At 36.4% G+C, this 24731-nt stretch overlaps 3 protein-coding genes across 4 annotated transcripts; 1 reads left to right on the top strand and 2 right to left on the bottom strand.

The window, feature by feature from the left end:
• Window positions 1-313: 313 nt before the first annotated feature.
• LOC130716205 (pleiotropic drug resistance protein 3-like) lies at window positions 314-10305 on the bottom strand. 2 transcript variants are annotated; one of them, XM_057566404.1, is made up of 24 exons: window positions 9648-10305; window positions 8905-9028; window positions 8668-8753; window positions 8340-8424; window positions 7944-8103; window positions 7774-7850; window positions 7645-7698; window positions 7446-7536; window positions 6949-7250; window positions 6582-6863; window positions 6162-6475; window positions 5910-6070; window positions 5730-5833; window positions 5501-5657; window positions 5273-5413; window positions 5098-5171; window positions 4668-5000; window positions 4284-4574; window positions 3377-3460; window positions 3064-3197; window positions 2699-2926; window positions 1926-2097; window positions 1578-1832; window positions 314-938 (listed from the first exon to the last, which is right to left on the bottom strand). In XM_057566404.1, the coding sequence occupies exons 1-24, from the start codon at window positions 10076-10078 to the stop codon at window positions 672-674; spliced, it is 4407 nt and encodes a 1468-aa protein (XP_057422387.1). In that variant the 5' UTR covers window positions 10079-10305; the 3' UTR covers window positions 314-671. The 2 variants fall into 2 exon arrangements, with proteins under 2 accessions (XP_057422387.1, XP_057422388.1); XM_057566405.1 differs by lacking the exons at window positions 7944-8103; window positions 8340-8424; window positions 8668-8753; window positions 8905-9028; window positions 9648-10305 and having other exon boundaries at window positions 7645-7688; window positions 7774-7792.
• A 4342-nt stretch (window positions 10306-14647) lies between these two features.
• On the top strand, window positions 14648-18206 carry LOC130711974 (putative disease resistance protein RGA1). The gene is made up of 2 exons (XM_057561781.1): window positions 14648-17617; window positions 17730-18206. The coding sequence occupies exon 1, from the start codon at window positions 14997-14999 to the stop codon at window positions 17613-17615; it is 2619 nt and encodes an 872-aa protein (XP_057417764.1). The 5' UTR covers window positions 14648-14996; the 3' UTR covers window positions 17616-17617; window positions 17730-18206.
• An 870-nt stretch (window positions 18207-19076) lies between these two features.
• On the bottom strand, window positions 19077-21307 carry LOC130711975 (S-adenosylmethionine synthase 1). Its single transcript, XM_057561782.1, has 2 exons — window positions 21155-21307; window positions 19077-20473 (listed from the first exon to the last, which is right to left on the bottom strand). Exon 2 carries the CDS (start codon window positions 20471-20473, stop codon window positions 19292-19294), a length of 1182 nt encoding a protein of 393 aa, XP_057417765.1. The 5' UTR covers window positions 21155-21307; the 3' UTR covers window positions 19077-19291.
• Between the last annotated feature and the right edge of the window lie 3424 nt (window positions 21308-24731).

Raw genomic sequence — 24731 nt, 5'->3', positions numbered from 1 at the left:
TCATTCAATTAGTATCTAACTTGGTCCTTTTTTTACAACTATAAGAATCATGGTAAATTTTATGTTGCATTAAATTTTTTTTACTAAAATATTTAAATCAAAGTTTGCACACTATTAAACTTTCTTTCTGTCCCTAGATGATAACTCAAGTGATAAGAGTTGTGGGCATATGAGTTGGAAAGGAGAAGATTCAGAGATCAATCTGTGCAATTTATTTTTCCGATGTAAAAGAAAAATTGAATTCTCTTTCTCTGTCCACTCCTCCTCTTCTTAATAACGTGAAGTAGTTAGTTTCTATAATAAGGACATGAGGTACAAAATGCTACTCCAATTCAAGTTTTAAAATGCTTTTCAAATGAAAATAAATAAATAAGTTTCCCAATACAGCCAACCTATTCCCTATGCCTATTTCAGACTAGAATAAGATAACTTTCAATAAAATAAAATTCTACAATACCAAAAAACGATGAATAACCCAAACCAAAAACCTTAAATACATAATAAAATAAATAACCTAATGTCCATCATTTAATACCCAAAAAAAATGTAAAAATCTCAATATTGTATGTTTATTGTGAAAGCTTATGCTCATTGATGTAGTCTTGACTTCTATATTTCTATACATGAAAATTGTAGTTGCTATACTGCAGAAGAAGCAATCTCATCTGTATCTATCTTCTTTGGTAATTCACTTTACCTATGCAATAGGCAAAGAGAGAGGCATAGATAATTGGATAAGCAATGAGCACCACAGCCACAACACTTAGTCTGTCATGTCTGAACCCATAGTAATCTTTTAAAAAGGAACCAACTGATTTTTGCTCCCCAAATATGAGTATCTCCTTGTCTAAGTCTCCATATTGTGAAGTCAGGAGGCCATTCAAGGACCAAGCTGTAGGGCATATCCAGTAGCACCACACCCACCATTTAGGAATTTTCTGCATATAAAAAAACATAGTTGTCATCTCAGGCACAAAACATCCACTCCTAATAGGTATATATGGACACTGGAAATTCACTTCCAAACAAACACACAATATTTTTGGTTTCCCAGAGTATCCTCCCACCCGATAGATGAGATCTTAATCTCCCAGGGTACCGTCGACCGTCGGGCACCAATGTGGGGACCCCTCCTCCCAACCGTGTTGTTTTTCATACACATTGATCGAGGGATTTAATTCAGAACCACATACTTAATTACGAGACCCGAATCTCTTCCACCGGGACCAACACATTGTTGGTAATAAAAAACACAATTTGGTACTATTCAGATGCAGCTATGATTATGGTGCAATAAAGACTGTGGATATAGAGAAAGACTAACTGATAACTCACTCTTTCATTCAAAATAAGATCCCCTAACTACAAGAAATTCATAACTGACAATTGATAAAAGTTACCTATTAATCTGAAAAATAAATGACAAATGTAACAGCTCATAACTCCCACTACTGCTACTAACAATGCTCATGAGGAATTTTACAATTATAACAAAACTCTAATAATAGATGTTGATTCATATTCTCAACAAATACTAAACAATTCGAAAGAAAACTTTGGACATCCAGAACACTTACCGGTCCTGGCATGAGAAATCCAGAAAAGAGATTGAATATGGTGTAGACTGCAGTTGACAATACAGAAGCTAGATCGAGATTTGCACTTATCGATGTTATCAGCATTCCTAGATACACAAAGTACAAAAATGTGCAGAATGTGGTGTAGAAGTACCAAAAGAATTTCGGAGCTGACCAATAGAAACCTATCATTGGATATGTGATAGACACATATAAAATTGCTTGCACTAAGATATATGGTATTTCAATGGCCACCTACACCGAAAAAGAATATCACAGATTTTATAAACGTTACTGGTTTCCCTGTCAAATAAATACCACTTGAACTTGCTTGAAATAAATCCAAACCTGTGCAAATGAATAAGCCATGGAAGAATACATTCCAGCAAATTTTTCTCGATACAAGACAGCGCGCTCAGTTGCCACATAAGGTAGAATGGTTGAACAATAATTTATGCCCAAGAATATTACAGCAATGTACATTGATCCAAAAACATTGAACAAATCCTGCTGATTGTTTCTTTAACCAAAGAAAAAACGTTTTGTCAGTACTTTCATCTGTACAACTTCAAATTTTACACTACGCTAGAATCATGCCAAAACTACAAAATGCCTGCATCATAAAACGCAAGTGGCATATTATTCATTGAACTTGGAGGAGTCATTTACTTTTATCTATCTGTGGTTATCACAATGAAAGTGTTTTAAGTACTATGTTATGGATTTCAGCTTCTGTCTGTTGAATGATCTTCTAAAAAGTATAAGAACCTTGGATATGTTTTTCCACAAGAGTCCATTTGGGGAAAGCTCTGGAAGGATTTTGATAAAAGATTGCAGCTATATGGACTGGAGTTTAAAATTGTGGAGATTCTTTTAACATACATATTTATTTTCCATATTAAGGGTGTGTTTGGGTAAAACAATTAAACGCTTATTGCAATAAGCGCTTATTCATAAGCTAATCTGGACGCTTATCAAAATAAGCTCAAATCAACTTATAGATAGGTCATAAGTTCTTTGCATAATCTCTCTCAAATACTTCCATAAACGCTTATGATATAAAATAAGAGGCTCTTCCAAACGAGGCCTAAACGAAAGAGTTTTGATTTGTGCAAACTTACATTTCATTCCCTTTCTGCCAAAATACGGCCCCAAATATTACTGCTGCAACAACCATGAATATGAAACGTGTTAAGTTGTACTCTGGACTTCTCCAATAGGACAAGTGTTGCTTCCATAGGCATGCCATAAACTGCCCCAAGTTATTTTGTGCGAAGGGAGTTGAAAAGTGCAAGTCTGTCGAACTTGGCGCTGGTTCACTTAAAAGATTCACCAAATCAAGGGTTTCCCTAGAAACAGAAATAGTATGATCAAGACAAGTTTTCTTTCATATGTATTATCACTATCATTATAGCTGAAACCAGTTAAGGCAGGTGAAACAAAAATGTTTTTTGTGAAAATGAATGACAGCCAACTGGATGCTCACCAGTAAAGGTTTGATTCTTTATAGATTTTTGCAAAATCTACTTGAAGTTCTTCTTCTACTGATGCAGAAGTAGCTTCCATCATCCAGGTTGCAGGATTGTAATTGTCCTTGATCTTTGGAACTCCAGGTATACCCTGACAGACAGTGAAATTACTTAGATACGAATTTGAACAAGGACAACTTAAATTATTTGCGTCTATTTTTTATCAGTCACTCACTTCTTTAAGACTATTGCAAGGAAATAACATTTGAAAATAAGGTGATCATGGATCTGTATGGAATCTAAAATACTTTTCTGCAGATTTCAGCATACCTGGAAATATTCAATTAGTCTGCTTGAATGATAGCCTAGCATTCCATTATAAATAATCTGTCCTCCAGATTTCATTAGAATCAACTGCATAAATGACAGAAAATAATAGCATGCTTTTATATTAGCAAAGAAGGGAAGTTGAATTCTTCTTCTAATTAAAGAAGAAAGAAATCAAGATATATACCGAATTACACAAAGACATGCATACAAATTACACAGATTTATATGTGTAGGGTTGTTAGTTAGTAAAACATTTTATAGTATCTACATTGCCAATAGTTAATAATAGTATTCAGTATTCACCTAATGAATATTTGAAATATAAATCTATGACTAAAAAATATTTGTTAAATTTGATAATTCTTCGATCGAGTTAAAAGTAATTTCTCCATCATTGAGGTCAGTAATCACTTCAGTCTTCAGAGAACACTAGAATAAATAACTGTAAATGCTGCCATGCTTTCCAGAATTTTAGCACTTATCTTGATATTTATATAAGAGGAAATGACGGCATGAGGTTGTGAGGTATACAACATGGACCAACAGCATATTTAGTTAAAACAAATAGAGAACATGGGCAGCAAAATTAGTTTTAAAATGTTTTTCATGTTTTACTTAGAAATAAAAATGAAATGTTGATCAGATAGAATATCCTGAGGTCACTTATGATATTACAAAAAAATGGAAGTTCTTGTATCTAAAGTGAGCAAGGAAATGTTTATCTACTCTTAAATTTTAGTGGGTTAAGATCATGAACCATGATGCACTTTCATCAAATCAAATGTGGCACACCCTTACTTGCTAACTTGAGACAAAATTACTTTAGAAGAGTCTTATCTGAAGTGGAGTAATATTATTCTACACACTAATATAGGGACTTATACCATTAGAATGCACTTTTGACTACCTCATCAAATGTCTCAAATATGTCAATGCTTGGTTGGTGGATGGTGCAAACTGTGGTCCTGCCCGTCCCAACGACATTTTTCACTGCACGTATAACAACCGCTGCTGCTCGGGCGTCCAAACCTGATGTAGGTTCATCCATGAATATTATTGATGGGTTCGAAACAAGCTCCACTGCAATGGTTAGCCTTTTGCGCTGTTCGGTAGATAAGCCACTTAGGCCAGGGATGCCAACTAAAGAATCTTTTATATCATCAAGTTCAATTGTTTCAAGGACTTCTTCCACAAATTTCTGATCAACAGATATACAGAGAAAGTTACAAAATGCATCTATTATCTGAGAAAAACAAGCCATGGTACAAGAGATAAGGATGTCATATCATACGCCTTTTGTGGCTGAATCAACCTCCATTGGCAAACGCAACCAAGCAGAGAATCTGACAGATTCTTCAACTGTTATATATGGAGAATGTATGTCATTCTGTTCACAGTAACCTGAAACTCTTGCAAATGTCTTCTGCACTTTGGGATATCCTCCAATTCTTATATCTCCTTCAATGGTACCACCAGTTTTTCTTCCTGAAAGGACATCCATCAGAGTTGTTTTCCCTGCTCCACTGACTCCCATCAATGCAGTAAGAACTCCTGGCCTGAAGGCACCTGTGACATCACGGAGCAATTGTAGTCTTTTCTCATCGGAACCATGTTTTCTCATCTCCTGCTCAGAAGGAGAAAGTTAAATTTATTTATTGACAAACTTACAAAAAATATACATGATTAAATATACATGACAATGTTGCTGTTAAGCTCATTACCGGAGGAGTTTCAACAAAATACTGGACATCCTTAAATGCTATTGTCAGTGGCTCAAACGGCAAGACCATTTTTCCTTCATGATCAACCACATAAAACATACCGAAAGTTATTAGTATTTGTTTGAAAGAAAGAATTCAGCTTTGAGGTAATTTATCTTAAAACAGCTTTATTCACCTGCACTTTGAGTTTGCTTTGATGTTTTGCTAATATCAACTGTAACCGACTTATTTTTTAGGTCCACATTATTGCTTTCGTCTCCTCCCCTTAGCTGAGAGAGCTTCTTCTTTGAAACTATAGCTCGAGATGGCTTAGGCTCTGAATGCATTTCCCATCAAATCAGTGGATTGAGCAAAATAAATAATTGTTCATTTGTTTCCTTGTAATAACTTAGACAGGATTTACCTTTTAAGTAAGTTAATGCTAAGATAAATCCAATATCAAATACTACTGCGAAACCAAGTAGGGCTCCAACTGATATCCAGAAGAAGTTGCCATCAAAATCTAAACCATGACTCTTAAGAACCTCCCTTCCTATGGTAACATTGTTACCATTTTGGATCTGAAAAAGTAATAACTTAGATAAGTACATATACTTTATTTAGTAATAATAAACATAGAAGTTAGATGATACCTTCTCCCAGCGAGGGGCGAGAAATTCATTTAGTGTTATTCCTATTTCCCCATATGTCATGGGAGAAAGCCAGAAGGCCCACCTCAACCACTTTGGTAACGATGCTGCAGTGAATAAACACCATAAGTATCTTTGTGATTAATAACACTACATCTTATAACTGTAGATAGAATGGCTTACGTCTTGGAAGAATAAAGCCTCCAAACAAGAACATGAGTACTAAGACCAGGGAACCGACAGTTGTAGCTGCAACATCAGTTTTGAAAACTGAGGCGAGGAAACGACACATAGAGGTTGATGACATGTGCAGAGTGACAAGCAAAATAAACATGCGCAAGAACCTGATCCCACAAAATAAAAAAATAAGAAAAACATGCAAACTAAAATAGAAAAGTGCAATATTCTGGGCATGAAATTAAATAAGCTACTTGCCTTGTTATTTCAGGGCTGTAGCCTATAACATAATATGTTACTGATGTCCAAACAATAGAATCAAGAACTGAAAAAGGAATCTTTATAATGCAAGATGGAAGACAGTAAGCCCAAGCTGGATATAGATAGAACGCCTTCTGCTTATAAACAACAGGAAGTCTTGTAATTGTCATGATCAACTCAGCAACTCCATTAGTCATGAGGCGGACAAGAGTATAGTACAGTGAACCTAATAAATAGTTTGCTCCAATTAAGTCCACAGTCAGCTGAGTGCGTAAGAAGACGGTCATTGTTATAATTGCAGTGATTGTAAGCTACAAATGAGAAAAAGAAACAAGTGAGATAGAAGTGGTTGATTGAGGTGTTAAGGTTTTTAAACTTAGCTGAGTTGAACACTTGTACTTGAAGGATGCTACTAACCTGTACAGTTTTGAATATATAGATGAATGAGTTTCGGTTCATGAGAAGAAGCTCCCTCTTCATACAAGCTTTAAACAAGTCCCATTTTCCCAAGGAGTACTTGCTAAATGATAAAGATTTCTCATGGGATTGAGATTTATTATATGGCTGTGAGAGCTCAGCGTTTAACATTCGTCCCCAGTAACTTGTTTTGAAGATTTCAGCGAATTCATCCACTGAAACATAAGTGTAAGGAATATCTGTGCGGTACCAGTATTGCCTTTGATCTTTCTTAGAAATGACCTGTACAAGGATGAATTTTCTAGATTGTGAGTTTATGAGGTCAGATTAAACAAAAGTGGAAATTCACTTCGGCTTGTTATCTCACCTCTTGAAGGAAGTCTGCCACTCCTTTTCTTTCTGGGCACCAGAAACCACAATCCCTAAAAAATTGAATTGCTTGATGGCAGGGACCATGGTATACTATCTTCCCCTCTGCCATCAATATAAGATCATCAAATAGCTCAAAGGTTTCCGGTGCTGGTTGAAGGAGTGAAAGAACTGCAGTAGAATCTGTGAGATGTGCCAATTGCTGGAGACATGTAACTATTTGAAAGGTTGTGGAGCTATCTAAGCCAGTTGATATTTCATCCATGAAAAGAGCTTTTATGGGACCAACAATCATCTCACCTGCCATTAAGGAACAGATTATTTATGAAGAATGATTAGTGCGCTCGCAGTTGCAGCTCAAGCAGAAGTTTCACTAGCCTTTGTTATATCACTGGTCTTGTTAAGAGGTGAGTCTTCTCATACATTTTCAGTTATCTTTATTTAATACATTTGCGGTAAAATGACAAAGAAAACAATATATATCTTTCTAGATACCTGTAGTTAGCCTTTTCTTCTGTCCACCTGAAATGCCTCTCTCTAGTGCATCACCAATCAGTATGTCAGCACACATATCCAGTCCAAGAATCTAGGACATAAAAGTTTTATTTTACATGTTAAAATAATAATAGAACATCTTAAGTGAGACTCCCAGTAATTGTGCACTCTAACTCAACCCTGCTTGAAGCAGATGTACCTTTAAAACATATTCCGTTTGAAGATTTTCGCTTTGTCCCTCAACTGCAATTGCCTGCAAAAGTCTTGTTATATTTTTCAATTGGACGCTTTTAAACTACGACATACAAGTTGTCCTTACTACAATTACCTTCATATAGGTATCAATATCTGGGTCAGGGATGACTCCTTCTTCTTCTTCTCTCCTGTTGAGTTCAGCCAATATATCTAGAGTACAAAGGATATATATGAATAACTACTGCTGTTGTATTAGTTACAACTTTTTGGATAATCTAGGATTGAATAAATCAGAAACCTTACCAGCTCTGCTTCCAACCCCTTGACAGCGTGCTGAAAAGTCAATTGTTTCTCTCACTGTCATCTCAGGAATGTGCAGGTCATACTGGCTAATGTAAGCTGATGTTTTTTGAGGGACAAATTCATCTAGCTTGTGACCATTGTAAGAGATTTCTCCAGAAACCTGAGGATAAGTAAACGTGGTAGGATGTTACTGGGACTGCAGTATAGGGAAATTCAGCTGGTTGAATGCCTTACATTAGTTTCTGAAAGACTACTAGAATTCTATCAAGAATGAAGAAGCATCAATTGTGATGTTAGGCATATTCTTGATTGGTTTAAGTTATGCTCAAAATGTCACTTTAAGTCAATAAATTTGTTTAATAATTTCACTCTATATTATTGTGCTTACACACTGACCTTGAGAGATTGCTCTAGCTTTCCAGCCAATGCCAATAACAAGGTTGTTTTCCCACAGCCGGGTGGACCAAGAAGAAGAGTAAGCCTGCACTCGAACCATCTTTGACGACTTAGAAATTTGATCCCTTGTATTGTAAACTTTTAACATTTTGTTTTTTTGTCCCACTACTCTTTTGTTGTGTAAGGAATTAAATTCTGAAAGGCTCCTCAAATGCAAGTGCTTGAGGCATACTTTAATGTGCATTTTTTAATATTTCATTATTTTGTCACTAACTAGCTAAAAAAATATTGTTCTAAAGTAACATACACATATAAGAGATTCACTTACCTTGCTGGCTTTATGATGCCACTGACATCATTCAGAATGCTTATACTGGCTCCTTGTGAAGTGCATGATATAGTTTTCATGAAACCCTGTTCAAATGACAAATTAGCCCATGTTTGCATGAACTGATGTAAATTTTTTTTTTTTGCTTTTGCTTAATCTTCATCTCATACATTGCTTTATATTACTCAGTTTTGCATTATGCTGACATGTTTAGGTTCAAGAAGGAAGCATACTCACTGACAAAAAGCTGGAAAAAGAGTTCCATAGAGTAGGGAGTGGCTTCCCTTGAACAACCTCATATTCTGCTTCTACATTTAGGTTCTTGTATTTGACCTCCACAGTAGGTAACTTCACATTGACTCTGAAAACAACAATGTCAATTCTTGAAAATAATGAACCTGTATTACAACATGTTTGGTTTTCACGTTGAAATCTTCTAGAATCACTTCTACTTTCACAAAAGCTACACCTAGTAGCTTCTGTCAGAAACCTAACGAGTTTCCAAACATGCACTTAGTCGTAGTCAGTACCCGCTCCCCCGCTCCTTCTTTTAACAGAATGACACATAGTGACTCTTTAGTAATTAGAAGTTTATATCTCCATATGATCTTACTGAGAATCTCAATAAAAGGGTAAACAGAATCCGGGGAAAGCAAAAAAGGAAGTTTCCAATTTCTAAACTTTCAGTGCTGATAGACAAATATAAAGTGACCCACATAGGGAGCAACAAAAGCAGTGCTCCATCCATCCATAAAATTGACCACAAGTCAAAGGCTATCCTATTCAGAATTGGAAACCCTTCTAAAGTCAAAATCAATTCTGGGGAGAAGATTCTCTGAGCTTGTCAAAATTGATTCTGAGAAAAAATAAACTGATCCAAACATGCTATAGAATATGAAGGGTTGTTGATTCTCCACTCTACAAATTAATCTACCAAATATTTGTAATAACAGCATGAATGAATGAGCCACTGTAAATACCTGTCCATCCTTTCTCTGAGTTTCTGCAGAAGTTGAAGATTATCATTTTCAATGTGCCTAATGAGCTTATCTATGAACAAACGCTTCTCCACCGCTCCAAGCTTGGTGACATCAATTACCCTTCTGCCATCTGCTTCTTTGCTGGTGCCTACACCCTCCTCCTGAGTAACATCAACAAAAGAAGTTTGAATTCTTTTGAAAGTGGGAAGTTTCTCAATAGCAGCCCACTTTGACTGAAGCTCCCTATCTTCCTCAACAAAAGAGTCAGCATCTCTGTCAAAGGTGAAGCCATGGCCTTGAGTTATCCCTCTTGGAGTCAAAGCTCTTGGGGTTAAGGAAAGTGGAGTTATGGATCTTGGTGTCAATGATCTTGGTGTCAAGGATCTTGGAGTCAAGGATCTTGGAGTTAAGGATCTTGGAGTTAACTCCATGGTGAACTGGTTTTGCAGCTGCTACTACTGGAGCTGTTGAACTTCAAGCTTCCTTACAATCACAATCAAAAGTTGCCAATGATTGTTACAGGAACCAGTGGGGGGATGCATGGAAAGGGGGAATGTTTACACAGAAAACACTGGAGTGTCTTTTCTGCTTTTAAAACAGGGGAATTAGTTATGATAGCAGCCACCTCTTGAGACTGGCCCCCTAATATGGAAACAAACCATTCTGGTCAGTTCAATGTCAAAGGTTCATTTAATTGCCCCATGAAGAGAGCTTTTTGTTAGAGCATCTTCAATGGAGTCCTTATTTTGAGACCTTAAAATAAGATCCGTATCTTATTAGATCCCACAATTTGAGCTATCCTACATGGCATGAGATCTTAGTGCCTTAGCTCAGGTACTCTTAAATGTGGGATCTTAAATAAAATAATATTTTTTTTCTCTCTCCTTCAATACCATAACCAAAGTGAAAATTATGGAGGGAAATAAATAATATAAATATATTGGGTACCATGGGTCCAGTCAAAAGTAAAATAAGATCTCAACCACTAGAGTGAAATGTGCATGAAGACCTTATGAGTGTCTTAAATCCTATGTGGCAATTTGGGCCCACAAAAATTGAGTTAAGTCCCAAAATAAGTTCATACCATTGGAGATGCTCTTACATCTACAATATTAGAATGGTTGGGTTTTTTTATAAACAAAATGGCAAGACTATGAGAGACATCTCCAACTAATCGGACAGGGTGTCAATGACATACTGGGATCTTCGGCGGGATGATTATTTCCCTTTAGCGACATGTAGGAGCGTCAAGAGATCTTTATAAGTAAGAACGTTCACCAACTTCAATTTTCTGTCCTCAGAATATTTGAACCCACAACGGCGTGAGACTCAAACTCGGGTCCTGAGAGCTAAGTGTGTCAACTCATGTTGCTAAAATGGTTGGTTGTTGGTGTTTATTTAATTGGACTAAAACCGTTGACGGCACAAACTCGTTTTAAAATAGTGGAATCAAAATTAAACAATCGTGATAAATCAGAGACAAAAAGTGAAATTAAACCTATTTAATTTGATAGCCCTAGATTTCAGACACTCAAATAGTAACTAACTAAGTAATTAGAAGTCGTTTTAAATGGTACATAATTCTCCTTAAGTAAGGTCCGAATTCTAATTTAAAAATATATATACTCATCTTATGAAAAAAAAAATCACTCAAATGGTATTTGCATCCGACATTTTTTTTTCTTTTCTATTTCTCTCTTCATGCTACCATCTTATATCACAAATAACATATATGACTTATCTCTTTTTTAACTCCTTCTCTTTCTTTGTAATATTGGGTGAGATTCTCCTTTTCCTTAATTATTTTATAATCTCATTTTTCTTCATTGACCCTGCACAGAAAGTCCTTGTGTTGATTGTTTTTGCCTATGAAAGCCTCTTTACTTTTTTTCTAAAAAAATTTAATAAGACACCATCATCTGCTGGTAGTAGTTATTCATATCTTATACTTAGAAAATGTTTTCTAACGTCAGTGGTTTAGCTTTCAAGTGATAGACCCAGATTTGTCTCTTCCAAAAGTACTTTTTTTTAAAGTTATTTTCAATCCAACCCCTAATCCACGTTTGTTGTCCTAGCTTTTGCCCTCAAGAGAATGGAATCAATAGATTAGGTGGGGTGTGAGTTTTATTTACCCTTTCCTATGCCACAGTGTGTGTTTGGAAAACTTCTGCTGATCCACGTTTGGCCCCGATCCACGTTTGCAGAAGCAAAAAATAGTTGCTTTTGGATTTCTGGATCCACGTTTGGCCTCTCCAAATTTGAAACCAAACACACACAGTCGTTTTAGAATTGTAAAAGTTACTCAAAATATATAACTTACGATCATAAGTGATTATATTTAATATTTGAATTTTCCAAACACCCCCATAGGAACAAGGAAGCCCAGCTATACTTTTTTTGAAGGAATTTTCACTGCGATGGAGCCATGGATTTTTCCATATTGTAGACTAAGAAGAAGGAAAAAAATCATAAAGTATTAATATTGGAGTGCCGAAAAAATGTGATGTTTATTTATGTTTTTTAAATGTTTGTTAGAAGTTTGGAAAATTGTGCTAATCTCCACTAAAGTTTGTTATATTGCATTGGTTTTCCTCTGTTTTGCATATTGAGTGTTATTATAATGATAAATCGCGCAGTGAAGGTTAGTGCAATATTTATAATAAAATAAAAAAGATTAGGATCTTATTAAATAATAAAATGAAGATAGCTATGACAACTTGAAAAGAAGAGTTGTGCAATTTTCATAAAACGTTTTTGCTTAAATTAAGAATTAATTAAAATTATGTGACACTTATCTTTGCATAATCAATTATTCGCATCTTTTGGGTCAAGCCAAAATTTAATGAGCTAATTCATTGCAAATTCTAGCATGCATTCGTTGAATAGTTGTGCTTGTGCATGTGGACTTTCAAAGTTTAGTGGCGGCTGGTTGATATAAAAATTGAAAATGTACTGAAAGAGCTTGTATTTATTTGATTCTTTTTATCAAAGCTATGACTCGTGTAGATAATGAGGTTGAAAAAATTGCGGTACTTATACTACGTGTAATGTGAAAAGAACATGTTATATACTATGCTCTGTCGGTATGATCTGCTATCAAAATTCTAAAATCATATAGCAATTAAATTCAAATATGATGAGCCGATATGAGGATTTGATTTTTTTAATGATTTACATGATAGGATTTATACTATTTTCTCTCGTGTGAATGTTATGCTAATGTGATCGAGAGAGTAAGATACAATTAGAATAATAGACCGTACAAGTGGTCAATAGTTTTAAGCAGTTGCATTATATTGCTTTATTATTTGCCATAAAATATGCAGCTAGCTAGCATCTTAGTTTAGGTTATATGATCATTTGTTTGTTCCAAATTAAAGGTGTTAATAATGTTCAAGTTGCATTTGTACATATATTTCACTTCATTACGGTGTCACATGAGATTAGATTATGATAAGAGTATCAATGGGCCACCACCATGTCCATAACTAACTACGACTTTGTTTTGTTTTGTTGCTTTGATGAGTACTGTCTTTTTCTTTCAGCCTCTAGCACTGAGTGACTGCAGGGCCTTGCTGTCCTGCTTTGGTTCTTTCTTGTTGTTTAATCCACAACTTGTTACACACATCTCAATTAAAGTTTTTAAGTTTACTTACTACTATGATTATCGCACAGATCACGTGTTGGCAATATTTAGTAATTTTTTATATGATTTTGATTTCTCAAAAGAAGTTTTTTTTTTTAACCACAAAAGAAGTTAACAAGTATAAAATGAGTTTTACCTCTTCAAGCTTCCTAGTAATTCCATGAGTACACCTAGAGTATTTTCTGAGCATTAGTCGGAGATTAATCCCTTTCGAGGTATTTCGAGGTACAGAATTATAAAATAAGTTTTACCTCTTTTATAATATCGTTTTCGATATATATGGATACCGATGTTTGAACCTTTACCACATATACTTAAGAAACTTCACTATATTAACTGTGATAGACCTTGTGTTATTGAATAAGTATATCTACTGTATTTTCTTTTAGAATTTTACATGTCTATTATAAATAATTCAATAAACGATTATTTGTGTAGGAAAAAAAACTCACCATGTTTCAACTCCTTTATTTACATCACAGGCATTAAAAACTAAAAAGTTAAATTAATTTCCATACTATAGGTTCACATGCATGGCAGACACTGGAACCTCCTGTACATGTTTAAGCTGAATGAAGATAATGATTGGAAGATTAGAAAAATGAGTAAATGGTAAGATGCGATTGCTATTCTTTTTTCTGCTCCTGACCTTTAAACAAGACATCATTGTAAAAATCATTCCATAATATATCCAAGCTTAGAAGATGAACTTAATATACTTAATTTGAATATACTAAATAGCTTAAATATCACCATATCATAAATTTTTATGAAATATATATAATCATGTTTATTAGTTTATTAATAGTGTTAATACTTTATTGCCTTATAGTGTATCCCTTTTTTGGTCGAATAGTGTATCCTTTATTAAAAATTGCCAATCAAAATGACACAAGAAATTGAAAATGATTATCGGGCTAAGGCAAGCCCATCTCAGGCCTGTTAATAGCTCGGACCTAAAATGTTTTAGGCCAAATCCACAATTTTAAATTGTTGGGTTTTTTTTGTTACAAAATTGTTAGGTTATTTAATTGAGAAATGGTTGATGTGTCATTAGTGTATGATTTCCGCTACATTAGAAATTTATTTATATTTTAAATAAAATTAGAAAAAATAACTACTTCAATCCCATGTAGTATAGTGTGATTGAATGTCACAACAAAACTTTCTTACACTATCCGTGCATATTCCTTAATCTCTATCTAATTTTACCATATAATTTTGTTAAGACAAACCACTTAGTTCATTTATATCTAGTATTGTATGAGAATTTGATAAGCATTTGATAACTAGTATTGTATGAGAATTTCAAAATGTTATGTACAGCTTAAATAAGTTGTTTAACTAAACACATCTTAATTGGATGGTATTTTCCTCTAGTTAATTGGGTCAAGTTCAGTGTTGATGGATCACTTAGATCTCAGGGGTAAGAGTGCAACTTGTGGAGGTATCTTTAGAGAAACTACAGGAAGATGGGCAGTGGGTTTCTGCAGAAACCTTGGCTCTTCCTAAGGTATGGTGGCAGGGTATGAGTGATTGAGTGTGTCTCACTTGGATGCCAACTGGACCACATAATAATTTTAGATTTAATATAAGATTGGTTGGTAAGTTGGTATAACTTGACTTTGTTGTGTGAACAAGTATACTAGAGGTAGACTTAGATCCACAATCACCACAACAGCTTGTTCTCACTCCTGATTGACATGGCTGAATCATTTCTTTTAGAAGTTGCTGGTTCACTACTAAGGAAGCTTGGTTCTTATGCTTATGAAGAAGCTTCCCGAGCCTATGGTGTGTATGACAATCTGCAAGGGATCAAAAGCACTTTGTCCATTGTCAAAGGTGTGCTATTGGATGCTGAGCAGAAGAAGGACCAAAACCATGGGTTGCTTGCATGGCTGAGGCAGATTCAAAGCATATGTTCAGATGCTGAAGATGTATTGGAGGGATTTGAGTTCCAAAGCAAGCGCCAGCAAGTTGTCAAAGCTTCTGGCAGCACCAAGATGAAGGTAGGCTTCTTACTTTCTTCCTCTAATCCTGTTATTTTCCGTCTTAGGATGGCTCATCAAATCAAAGATATTAGAGATAGGTTGGATAAAGTAGCAGCTGATGGGGCCAAATTTGGTCTTGAGAGAATTCATGTTGATCACAAACTTGGTGTGCAAAGGAGAGAAATGACTTATTCTCATGTTAATGCTTCAAATGTCATAGGAAGAGAGAAGGATAGAGAGGAAATTATCCAACTTTTGATGCAAACCCACCATGATGGTGGTCATGATAGGGATAAAGGTGTTTGTGTTATTCCCATAGTAGGAATTGGAGGTTTGGGGAAGACCACACTTGCAAAATTGGTGTTCAATGATCTGAGGATTGATGAACTTTTCCAACTGAAAATGTGGGTGTGTGTGTCTGATAACTTTGACATCAGGCAGATAATTATCAAAATCATCAACTCTGCCTCTGCTTCTAGCTCAGCTCCAACTATTGCTCTTACCAACCAAGAAAGCATTAACAGTTTAGATATTGAGCAGCTACTAAGTCGTCTTAGACATAAGCTTTCTGGTCAAAAATTTTTGCTAGTGTTAGATGATATATGGAATGATGATCGTGCCAAATGGATTGAGTTAACAGATTTGATCAAAGTTGGTGCAGTAGAAAGCAAAATCATAGTGACGACACGTAGTAACTCAATTGCTTCAATGATGGGAACTGTTCCCGTGCATGTTTTAGAGGGTCTTTCTCTAGAGGATTGTTTCTCTCTGTTCGTAAAATGGGCATTTAAGGAAGGTGAAGAAGAAAAATATCCAGAACTAATGGAGATTGGAAAAGAAATTGTGAAAAAATGTAGAGGGGTTCCATTGGCTGTGAGAACATTAGGAAATTTCCTATTCTCAAATTATGATTCAGATAAGTGGAAATTTGTAAGAGACCATCAAATATGGAATTTAGAGCAAAAGAAAGATGATATTTTACCTGCTTTGAAATTAAGCTATGATGAAATGCCATCCTATTTGAGGCACTGTTTTGCTTCTTTTTCCCTTTATCCTAAAGATTTTACCTTCACAAGTGAAGAAATTGTCAGTCTTTGGGTGGCACTTGGATTAGTTCAATCCTGTGATGGAAGTCAAAAGCTAGAGAAGACTGCAAAGGAATATATAAATGAGTTGCATTCAAGATCATTTCTTGAAGATATGGAAGACTTTGGCCACTTTTACTTGTTCAAAGTCCATGATTTAGTGCATGATCTTGCCCTCTATGTTGCGAAAGAGGAGTTTCTAGTGGTAGACTCACATACTCAGGCTATACCTGAGCAAGTGAGGCATATATCAGTAGTTGAAAATAATTCACTTGGCCATGTCGTGTTTCCCAACTCTAGAAGTGTTAGAACTATACTATTCCCCGTTGAAGGAGTTGGTCTTAGCAGTGAATCTCTTTTGGATACATGGATTTCACGATACAGATACTTGCGGCTTTTAAATTTAAGTGATTCTACATTTCGAGCTCTACCTGATTCAATTGGTAAACTGGAGCATCTCCGACTTCTTGATCTTTCCAATAATTGTAAAATAAAAAACCTGCCTCATACTGTATGCAAACTACAAAATCTGCAAGTTTTGTCACTCAGAGGATGCAAGAATCTTGAAACATTGCCTCAAGGATTTGGGAAGTTGATTAGTCTTCGGCAACTGTATATAACCACAAAGCAATCTTTTCTGTCAGAAAGTGAATTTGCAAATTTGAGCAATCTACAAATTTTGTGTTTTGAATATTGTTGCAACTTGAAGATATTGTTCACAAGGGTGCAACTTGTTTCCCTTGAAGCATTGTTTGTTCATTCATGTTGGAGCCTGCAATCCTTACCTCTATATATACTCCCTCAGTTAGTTGCTCTGTCAGTTGTAGATTGTAAGATGTTAAATGTGTCCTTACTCAGCAATGACAGACCAATCCTGAGGATGAATTTTCTGCACCTTGAAGATTTGCCGGAGCTTGAGGAATTGCCTGCATGGATTCATGGAGCTGCAGACACTTTACAAACCTTGATAATTAGAAATCTTGAGCTGCAGATACCTCCTCCTTTTCGTGTCTTGCCTCATCTTAAGAGGTTCCATGTTGCAAACTGTCCTACCCTGGCCATTCTTTCATTTGACATGAACGATCTCGCTGCCCTTGAGGATTTGAGCATAGATGGTTGTCCTGAATTGTGCCGAATTTATCAACCACGGTCCGGTCAGTTCTGGTCAGTGATTGCTCACATAAAAAGTGTCACCATTGGGGAACCAACAAGCGAGGAGGAACGGAAGTCATGGTTATCCACTTGAAGGTAAAACTTGTCACTTTCCTTTTAAAGTTTGGGCTAAATACTAATAGTAAATCTTATGCTTTCATGGGAGCTTGAATTCTCATCCCCAAACAACTTCTGTTTTTCTGTCCAGAGCGCCTATAATTAAGAAGGAATGGAGCAGGTGCTAGTTGCTCATCTTGTTCCTTGACCATGAGATCATGGGTTCCATACTTACCTATGAGAATGAAACACATTTCATAGCCAGTCGTTTATCACTGTTATCGGCAGTCTGGTTGTCTGTTAATTACCTATATCTCTTTCTCGTTCTTCCATTACACATGCATGAAGCTTAGAAAGGGTTAAATGAGAGGGAGTCTGAGGTTGAAGGTTGCGGTGCAGACACAGAAAATAGTGACAAAACGACTGCCCCCAACTCTGGTAATTGGCATCCTTGTAATGGCCAATGGGTGATTTTTCTCTGCTGGATGAAGACATTGCTACAGTAGTTACACATTTGCTTGCAAGAGGCTTTGTTTCTAAAATAATATTTTAACTACATTGAGACTCACCGTTGCTAAGTGGATTTTTCTTATAAAGTTGAAATTGATACATTTTGTTCTCTTAAAAATAGTAAAATACCAATGAGTCATGAAAATATGCATACTGTCCTAACCTTTAATTGCCATACCAATGAGTCATGAAATTGATACATTGCTGCCGTATGTTTTAGGTCATGGGCACAGGCTTCTCAATACCTTAATGCACTTAGACATTGAGTGAGGAGGCATGAACATTGATATATTTTTTACAACACCACATTAGACGAGCACTAAACCATATTAGTAAAAAACATCAAATCTTTCACATAAAACCGACAAATATCATATCTATCCCCTAATACCTTAAGGTAATGTATGTATAAGTCCTTTAACTTATAAACTATTGAGCACTCAAGTTTTTATCCAATATGAGACTTATTTATTTATTTATTCTTATTTCTCACACTTGAATCAACAATTTACCCCTAAGTATGAGTATCATGGGATTACTATGCTACCCCTCAACGGGTGGTTGTTGATTAGGTTGTAACCATCGGCTTTGGTACCACCTTATTGAGTATGTTTGGATATGAATGTAAACAAAAATATATTAGTGATAATTTTATTGATCAAGCAAATAAGTAATAGAAAAATCATAAATATAATATAAGATAATAACTATTTCCATTTTTTTTGAAAGCAACTAATTCCTAAATCAAGTGATGCTCAAATACAATTAAATTTAAATACAGTCTTCGATTTTAAGAATCTTATCTTATTCTTGTCTTGTCTGCTACCACGTCAGCAGATAGATTTCAAGCAACCATAACAGCACGATTGGCCAATGCCCAAAACAATGAGCCAAGTTATCACTTTTCAAAGATAAAATTATTTTCAAAAGACAAAAGAATCATACAGAGTATCAGAATTCAGAAGAGCATATTAATAATAGCATTCCCTTTTAAAACATTGATTACTCACTTTCTGATATGAATATATGAAGATATGATACTAGTATATGACACTGAGCATCAGCATTCACAAACTGAGAGTACAGTTTCCAATTGATCATTCAAAAAATATCACAAAGCGACACAGAAAAACAGGGCATTAAGAGATTTGAATATTAGACATACTACTATTAAGGTAAAAGGGCAGAGCCCAGAGGTGTCACTTAAGCCTTCTCCCACTTCAGAGGCTTCACCACTTCCCATGTGAAGTCAGCATCATCCCTTCCAAAATGTCCATAAGCAGCAGTCTTCAAGAACCTGTTGTTGCCACCCCTCTTGAGATCAAGGTTGATGGAGATCATACCAGGCCTGAAATCAAACTCCTCCTTCACAATCTTCAGAATCTCCTTATCAGGGATCTTCCCAGTACCATAAGTGTCAACAAACACAGACAAAGGCTCAGGCACACCAATGGCATAGGAAACCTGGACAAGGCACCTCCTTGCAAGTCCAACAGCAACAATGCTCTTAGCAGCTTGCCTCACAATGTAAGCCCCACTCCTATCAACCTTAGTTGGGTCCTTCCCTGAGAAAGCACCACCACCATGAGCACCCCATCCACCATAAGTGTCAATGATGATCTTCCTCCCAGTGAGACCAGCATCACCATGAGGACCACCAATGACAAAACGGCCAGAAGGGTTCAGGTGGAAGATGGTCTTCTCATCAAGATACTTCTCAGGAATCACAGGCTTGATCACATGCTCTTTCAAATCAGCAGCAATTTCATCGTTAGTGACAGTCTCATCATGCTGGGTTGAGATGAGAACAGTGTGGACGCGAACAGGAACCATAGCACCATTGTCATTGTAATACTCCACAGTGACTTGGGTCTTACCATCAGGTCTCAGCCAAGCGCAGGTTCCATTCTTGCGAACCTCAGTTAGGCGAGCACCAAGCTTGGTAGCAAGGACATGGCTCAGAGGCATCAGCTCAGGGGTCTCATCGGTAGCATAGCCAAACATGTGACCCTGGTCACCAGCACCAATTTCCTCAGGCCTCTTGGTCAAATGGCCATGCACACCCTGAGCAATATCAGGACTCTGCTGCTCAATGTAAACAAGGACCTTGCAGTTGTCAGCATCAAGTCCAACATCAGCTGAAACAAACCCAATTTTCCTGCAGGTGTCACGCACAATTTTCTCATAGTCAACAATGGCCTTGGTGGTGATCTCTCCAAAGACCATGACCAAGTTGGTCTTGGTGCAAGTCTCACATGCAACCTTGCTATCAGGGTCCTGCTCCAGGCATGCATCCAGCACAGCATCAGAGATCTGGTCACAGAGCTTGTCAGGGTGCCCCTCGTTCACTGACTCAGAAGTGAATAGGAAAGTCTCCGCCGCCATCTGCAGAATCACACAACCAAAATTCAACTACAATAACTGCATGTTTGTATGGTTTGACATTGATGCAAATACAAACAAATACAATCATGATTTCATGTATCTCAAGTTGAAATCCAAACACAAATCAAACCAGTACCTAAACTCATACACAAGAACAAAAACACCATCATGCATGAATTTCAGAGATTGTAAAAAAATGAGAAAAATCCAAATACAGGTACGTAACATCTCCCAACAATGCACATAACAAAGAAGAACCCTAAAATTTGCTAAAAACCCTCAAATCACAAAACCCCATCTCAGTCAAAATGCTTAGCATACGAAAATGACACCAAATTTCCCCCAAAAAAAGCGAAATTATGATCGTAAGCGATCAATCAGCATGTGAATTCAACTAGATCTGAAATCTGAAAACCAAATTCCCATGACTACAAGACAAAAATCAAACACAAACGGTGCATGTCAAATCAAGAGTGCCGACAAATAAATCAAAACAATACACATTCGGTTACAGAGGGTGACCCATTATCAGAAAACCCAAAGTAAACCTACCCAGAAGTGCGAAATCCCAAATTGAAGTGAAAACGATACAGAAATGCTAACGAAAAGACTATACAGAAGAAGCGAAAAAGCAGAGTAACGAAAGCGTGAGACAGGGAAGAAGAAGAAGAAGAAGAATACCTTGAAAGGTAAAGGAGCAGAGAAATTGCTACAATGGCGAAGTGGGTGGTGGTTGAAGGAGGAGAGGGTGGTTCGAGTTGAAATGGGAGGTTGAAGGAGGTATTTATAGTCAAAAGCGCGTACGTAACAAGATTGGATTCTGGGTTAGGTTCATCCATTTGCGTTTCTTGTTTGAATCAACGGCTCAGATTAAGGGGTTAGAGTCAATCTCAGCCGTCGATGGATTTGGAATGAGTTGGTGGACTCATTTCAGCACAAATGCTACCAACAATTTTCTTCATTCTATTACTTTCTTTCTTTGACCAATAATTTTTTATTAATTCTTTAGACTAATTCTCTGAAGCTCTGAGATCACATTAAATGGGTAGATCTCTCCTAACAAATGTTTATCCATACGGACCGTCCAAGAATTGAAAAATATGGAGAGGAGTTACCTGGATGTCGCAAAAATAAATCCTTGTTAGCTTGTTGCAGCTACTTCCCTCCTCCTACTTGCTACCTGGATGATGGGAAATAATGTATCCTTTTTCTCCAACTTGCTACTTTCCTCACAAACGGACGAGTATGAAACTTACTCTCTCACTCAATGTATTTTAGAGTTGCAGTTCAAAGATGGAACTACAACTCAACAATGTGTCTCCACCACAAAGAGGCTCATCTATTAATAACCTAGGGTTACTTGCTCGCTACTCTTGATATCAACTTGATTTACCCTTGATTTGTTTCCTCAATTTCCTAAATTAACTAAAATTTTATTTGACACCATTCTTCTTGGAGAGCAAGAAATACTTGATCTAGAATCACCTAATTTATTTTATAGCATTGATCCCTAAAATTGATTCACCGATGGTTCTTAATGAGTTTCGACCAATTTCGCTTGTGGGGTGTGTGTATAAAATAGTCTCAAAGATTCTATCTAAGAGGCTAAAACAAGTGCTGCCCAAGTTGATAGATGTGAACCAATTCGCTTTTTTGGGTGGGAGAAACATGTTGGATGGTGTCTTGATTGTCAATGAAATTGTAGATGAAGCTAAGCGAAAGAAAAAGGCCTATGATTCAGTGAGATGGGACTTCCTTTTGTATATGCTTCGGCGGATGAACTTTTGTGACAAATGGATAAACTGGATAGCATGTTGCTTGGAATCCAATTCTGTTTCGGTGTTAGTCAATGGAAGCCCTGGCCCAGAATTTAAAATGTGGAAGGGGCTTCGACAAGGGGACCCTTTAGCCCCTTTTCTATTTCTGGTGGTAGCAGAAGGTCTTAATGGCCTCCTCAAAAAGGCAGTTCAGAGTGAAAAGTTTTCAGGGTTCAAGTTGGGCATAAACTCAGACTTGGATGTTTCGATGATTCAGTTTGCGGACGATACCCTCTTCATTGGAGAGGCATCGACTCAGAATATCGTGACCTTGAAGTGTGTAATGAGATGCTTTGAATTAGCTTCAGGACTGAAGGTGAACTTCTCCAAGAGCAAGTTGATTGGGATATCAGTTGGTGAGCAGACGCTTACAAGCTTTGCTACCACGCTTCACTGCTTGATTGAGGTCACTCCCTTCAAGTACCTTGGTCTACCCGTAGGAGGCAATCCTAGAAGAGCAGCTTTTTGGGAACCAGTGGTGTCAAGGATAAAGAAGAGACTAGCATCTTGGAAGAATAAAGTGTTTTCTTTTGGTGGTAGGATTTGCTTGATAAAAAGTGTACTCTCCTCAATTCCGCTTTTTTTCCTCTCATTCTTCAAGGCTCCGGTGAATGTTATCAACTCTTGTCACAAAATCTTGAGAAGATTTCTGTGGGGAGGAGATGATAACAATGTTAAGACAGCTTGGATAAGTTGGACAACAATCTGCAAATCCAAAGAGGAAGGAGGATTGGGGATTAAAGACTTGGGTAATTTTAATAAGGCACTTGTGGGAAAATGGCGTTGGCGGTTCTTAACTGAGAAGGAAAGTCTTTGGCATAAGGTGTTATGTGCAAAGTATTGCTGTCAAAGACCCTCTAAAGCTTCTATTTGGTGGCAAGACTTGAAGCTCTTGTGCTTTCCAGAGGGTAATGAAATCTGGTTTGAGAATCAGCTTCGCAGGAAAGTCGGTCAAGGAAATGACACATGGTTTTGGTCTGATGTATGGCTTAGTGACCTGAAATTGTCTGACAGATTTCCAAGACTTTTTTCTTTATCAGTTCAGAAGGAATGCTACATAAAGGACATGGGATCTTGGCAAAATGGAGTATGGGTCTGGAATTTATTGTGGAGAAGGAATTTATGGGAGTTTGAGTTGGATCTTCAACATCATTTGTTGGTAAGTTTGCAGCTGTTTGTTCCATCCTTGAATCAAACCAATACTTGGTTTTGGCTCGCTAATTCTGATGGAAGATACACAGTGAAGTCTGCCTATCATTGTTTGCAACAACCGGGTATGGCTACAGGTGAGGAGGTCTTCAAAAGCTTGTGGGGAGTCCCTGCTCCCTCGAATACTTTGGCGTTTACTTGGAAAGTTTTACAAAACAGAATTCAGACCCGTGATAATCTTCATAAAAGACATATAATATCTTCACAAGTAGACTTGCTATGTCCTCTTTGTACTTCTCATGAGGAATCCTCCTCTCATCTCCTTTTCTCCTGTACTGTGGCTTGGAGAGTGTGGATGGCTATTTACAATTGGATAGGCCTATCTACTGTTCTCCCAAACACTGGTAAAGATCATTTCCTGCAGCATGTGCTCCTATGGTGGACAAAATCGCAGAAACAAGGGGCATGGATGTTATGGATAGCTGTCATTTGGGCTATATGGAATCTTAGAAATAGTCTTATTTTTAGGAATGGACAATTAGACATTGCAAAAATGTTGGATGGTATTCAATTCAAGACATGGAGCTGGCTCAGAGGAAAATTAAAAGGCTTCCAATACAACCTTTATGAGTGGCAGGCTCAACCTCTTCTATGTATCAATTCTCTGTAATCTTTGGTCTCTCTGTCGCCCATGTGAAGCTGCTATTGCAAGTGTCTCCACTGATTTATTATGACAGCTTTTGTGGCTTTTTGTTAGTCTTCTTTCGGCTGGTACAAGTGGGATTCAGTTTTTATCTGCTTTGTCCTTGTAGCTGTATACGTTGCCTCATAGTGTGTTAAACTTTTGGAGGGCAATTGCTGATTTTTTATTAGCTTTTGCTATCATTTGTTCATTTTGTTTTTTATCTTTTGTACTTGGTTGGAGTACCCATAGTACTCTTTATTTATATCAATTTGGCTTAACCAAAAAAAACCTAATTTATTTTTTATATTTACTATTATTTTCGTATTTATTTAATTAATAATTATTATAATTCTGAAATAATTTAATTAGTTATTTTTAATATAATTTTGAGTGTTAATTTTTATTAAACTAATATTATTGAGGTGGGACAAAATTAGGTGTTCACAAAAATATACAAATTAAATTTTAAAATTATAAATTTTGAAAAAAAATACATATATTAAAATTCACTTGATCTTTTACAATAACAAATTTCTTTTTTAATAAATATATTAGTAAAATTATATTGAGGAAGTATGAGAAAAAAAATTATGACAAAAGTAATATA

This window comes from Lotus japonicus, chromosome 4 (assembly GCF_012489685.1).
Source record: "Lotus japonicus ecotype B-129 chromosome 4, LjGifu_v1.2".
NCBI lineage: Eukaryota > Viridiplantae > Streptophyta > Magnoliopsida > Fabales > Fabaceae > Lotus > Lotus japonicus.
Note: the sequence above shows the minus strand (reverse complement) of the source record. Positions and strands in the feature narration are given on the sequence as shown.

What these genes read in the sequence shown, in the direction of transcription:
- LOC130716205 (XM_057566404.1), bottom strand. Translation starts at nt 10,078, where the DNA reads ATGGAGTTAACTCCAAGATCCTTAACTCCAAGATCCTTGACTCCAAGA. An exon ending in TGGCAGACTTCCTTCAAGAG is followed by an intron (nt 6,864 to 6,948) that starts GTGAGATAACAA and finishes ATCCTTGTACAG; the next exon opens with GTCATTTCTAAGAAAGATCA. An exon ending in TACAGCCCTGAAATAACAAG is followed by an intron (nt 6,071 to 6,161) that starts GCAAGTAGCTTA and finishes TTGTGGGATCAG; the next exon opens with GTTCTTGCGCATGTTTATTT.
- LOC130711974 (XM_057561781.1), top strand. Translation starts at nt 14,997, where the DNA reads ATGGCTGAATCATTTCTTTTAGAAGTTGCTGGTTCACTACTAAGGAAG.
- LOC130711975 (XM_057561782.1), bottom strand. Translation starts at nt 20,473, where the DNA reads ATGGCGGCGGAGACTTTCCTATTCACTTCTGAGTCAGTGAACGAGGGG.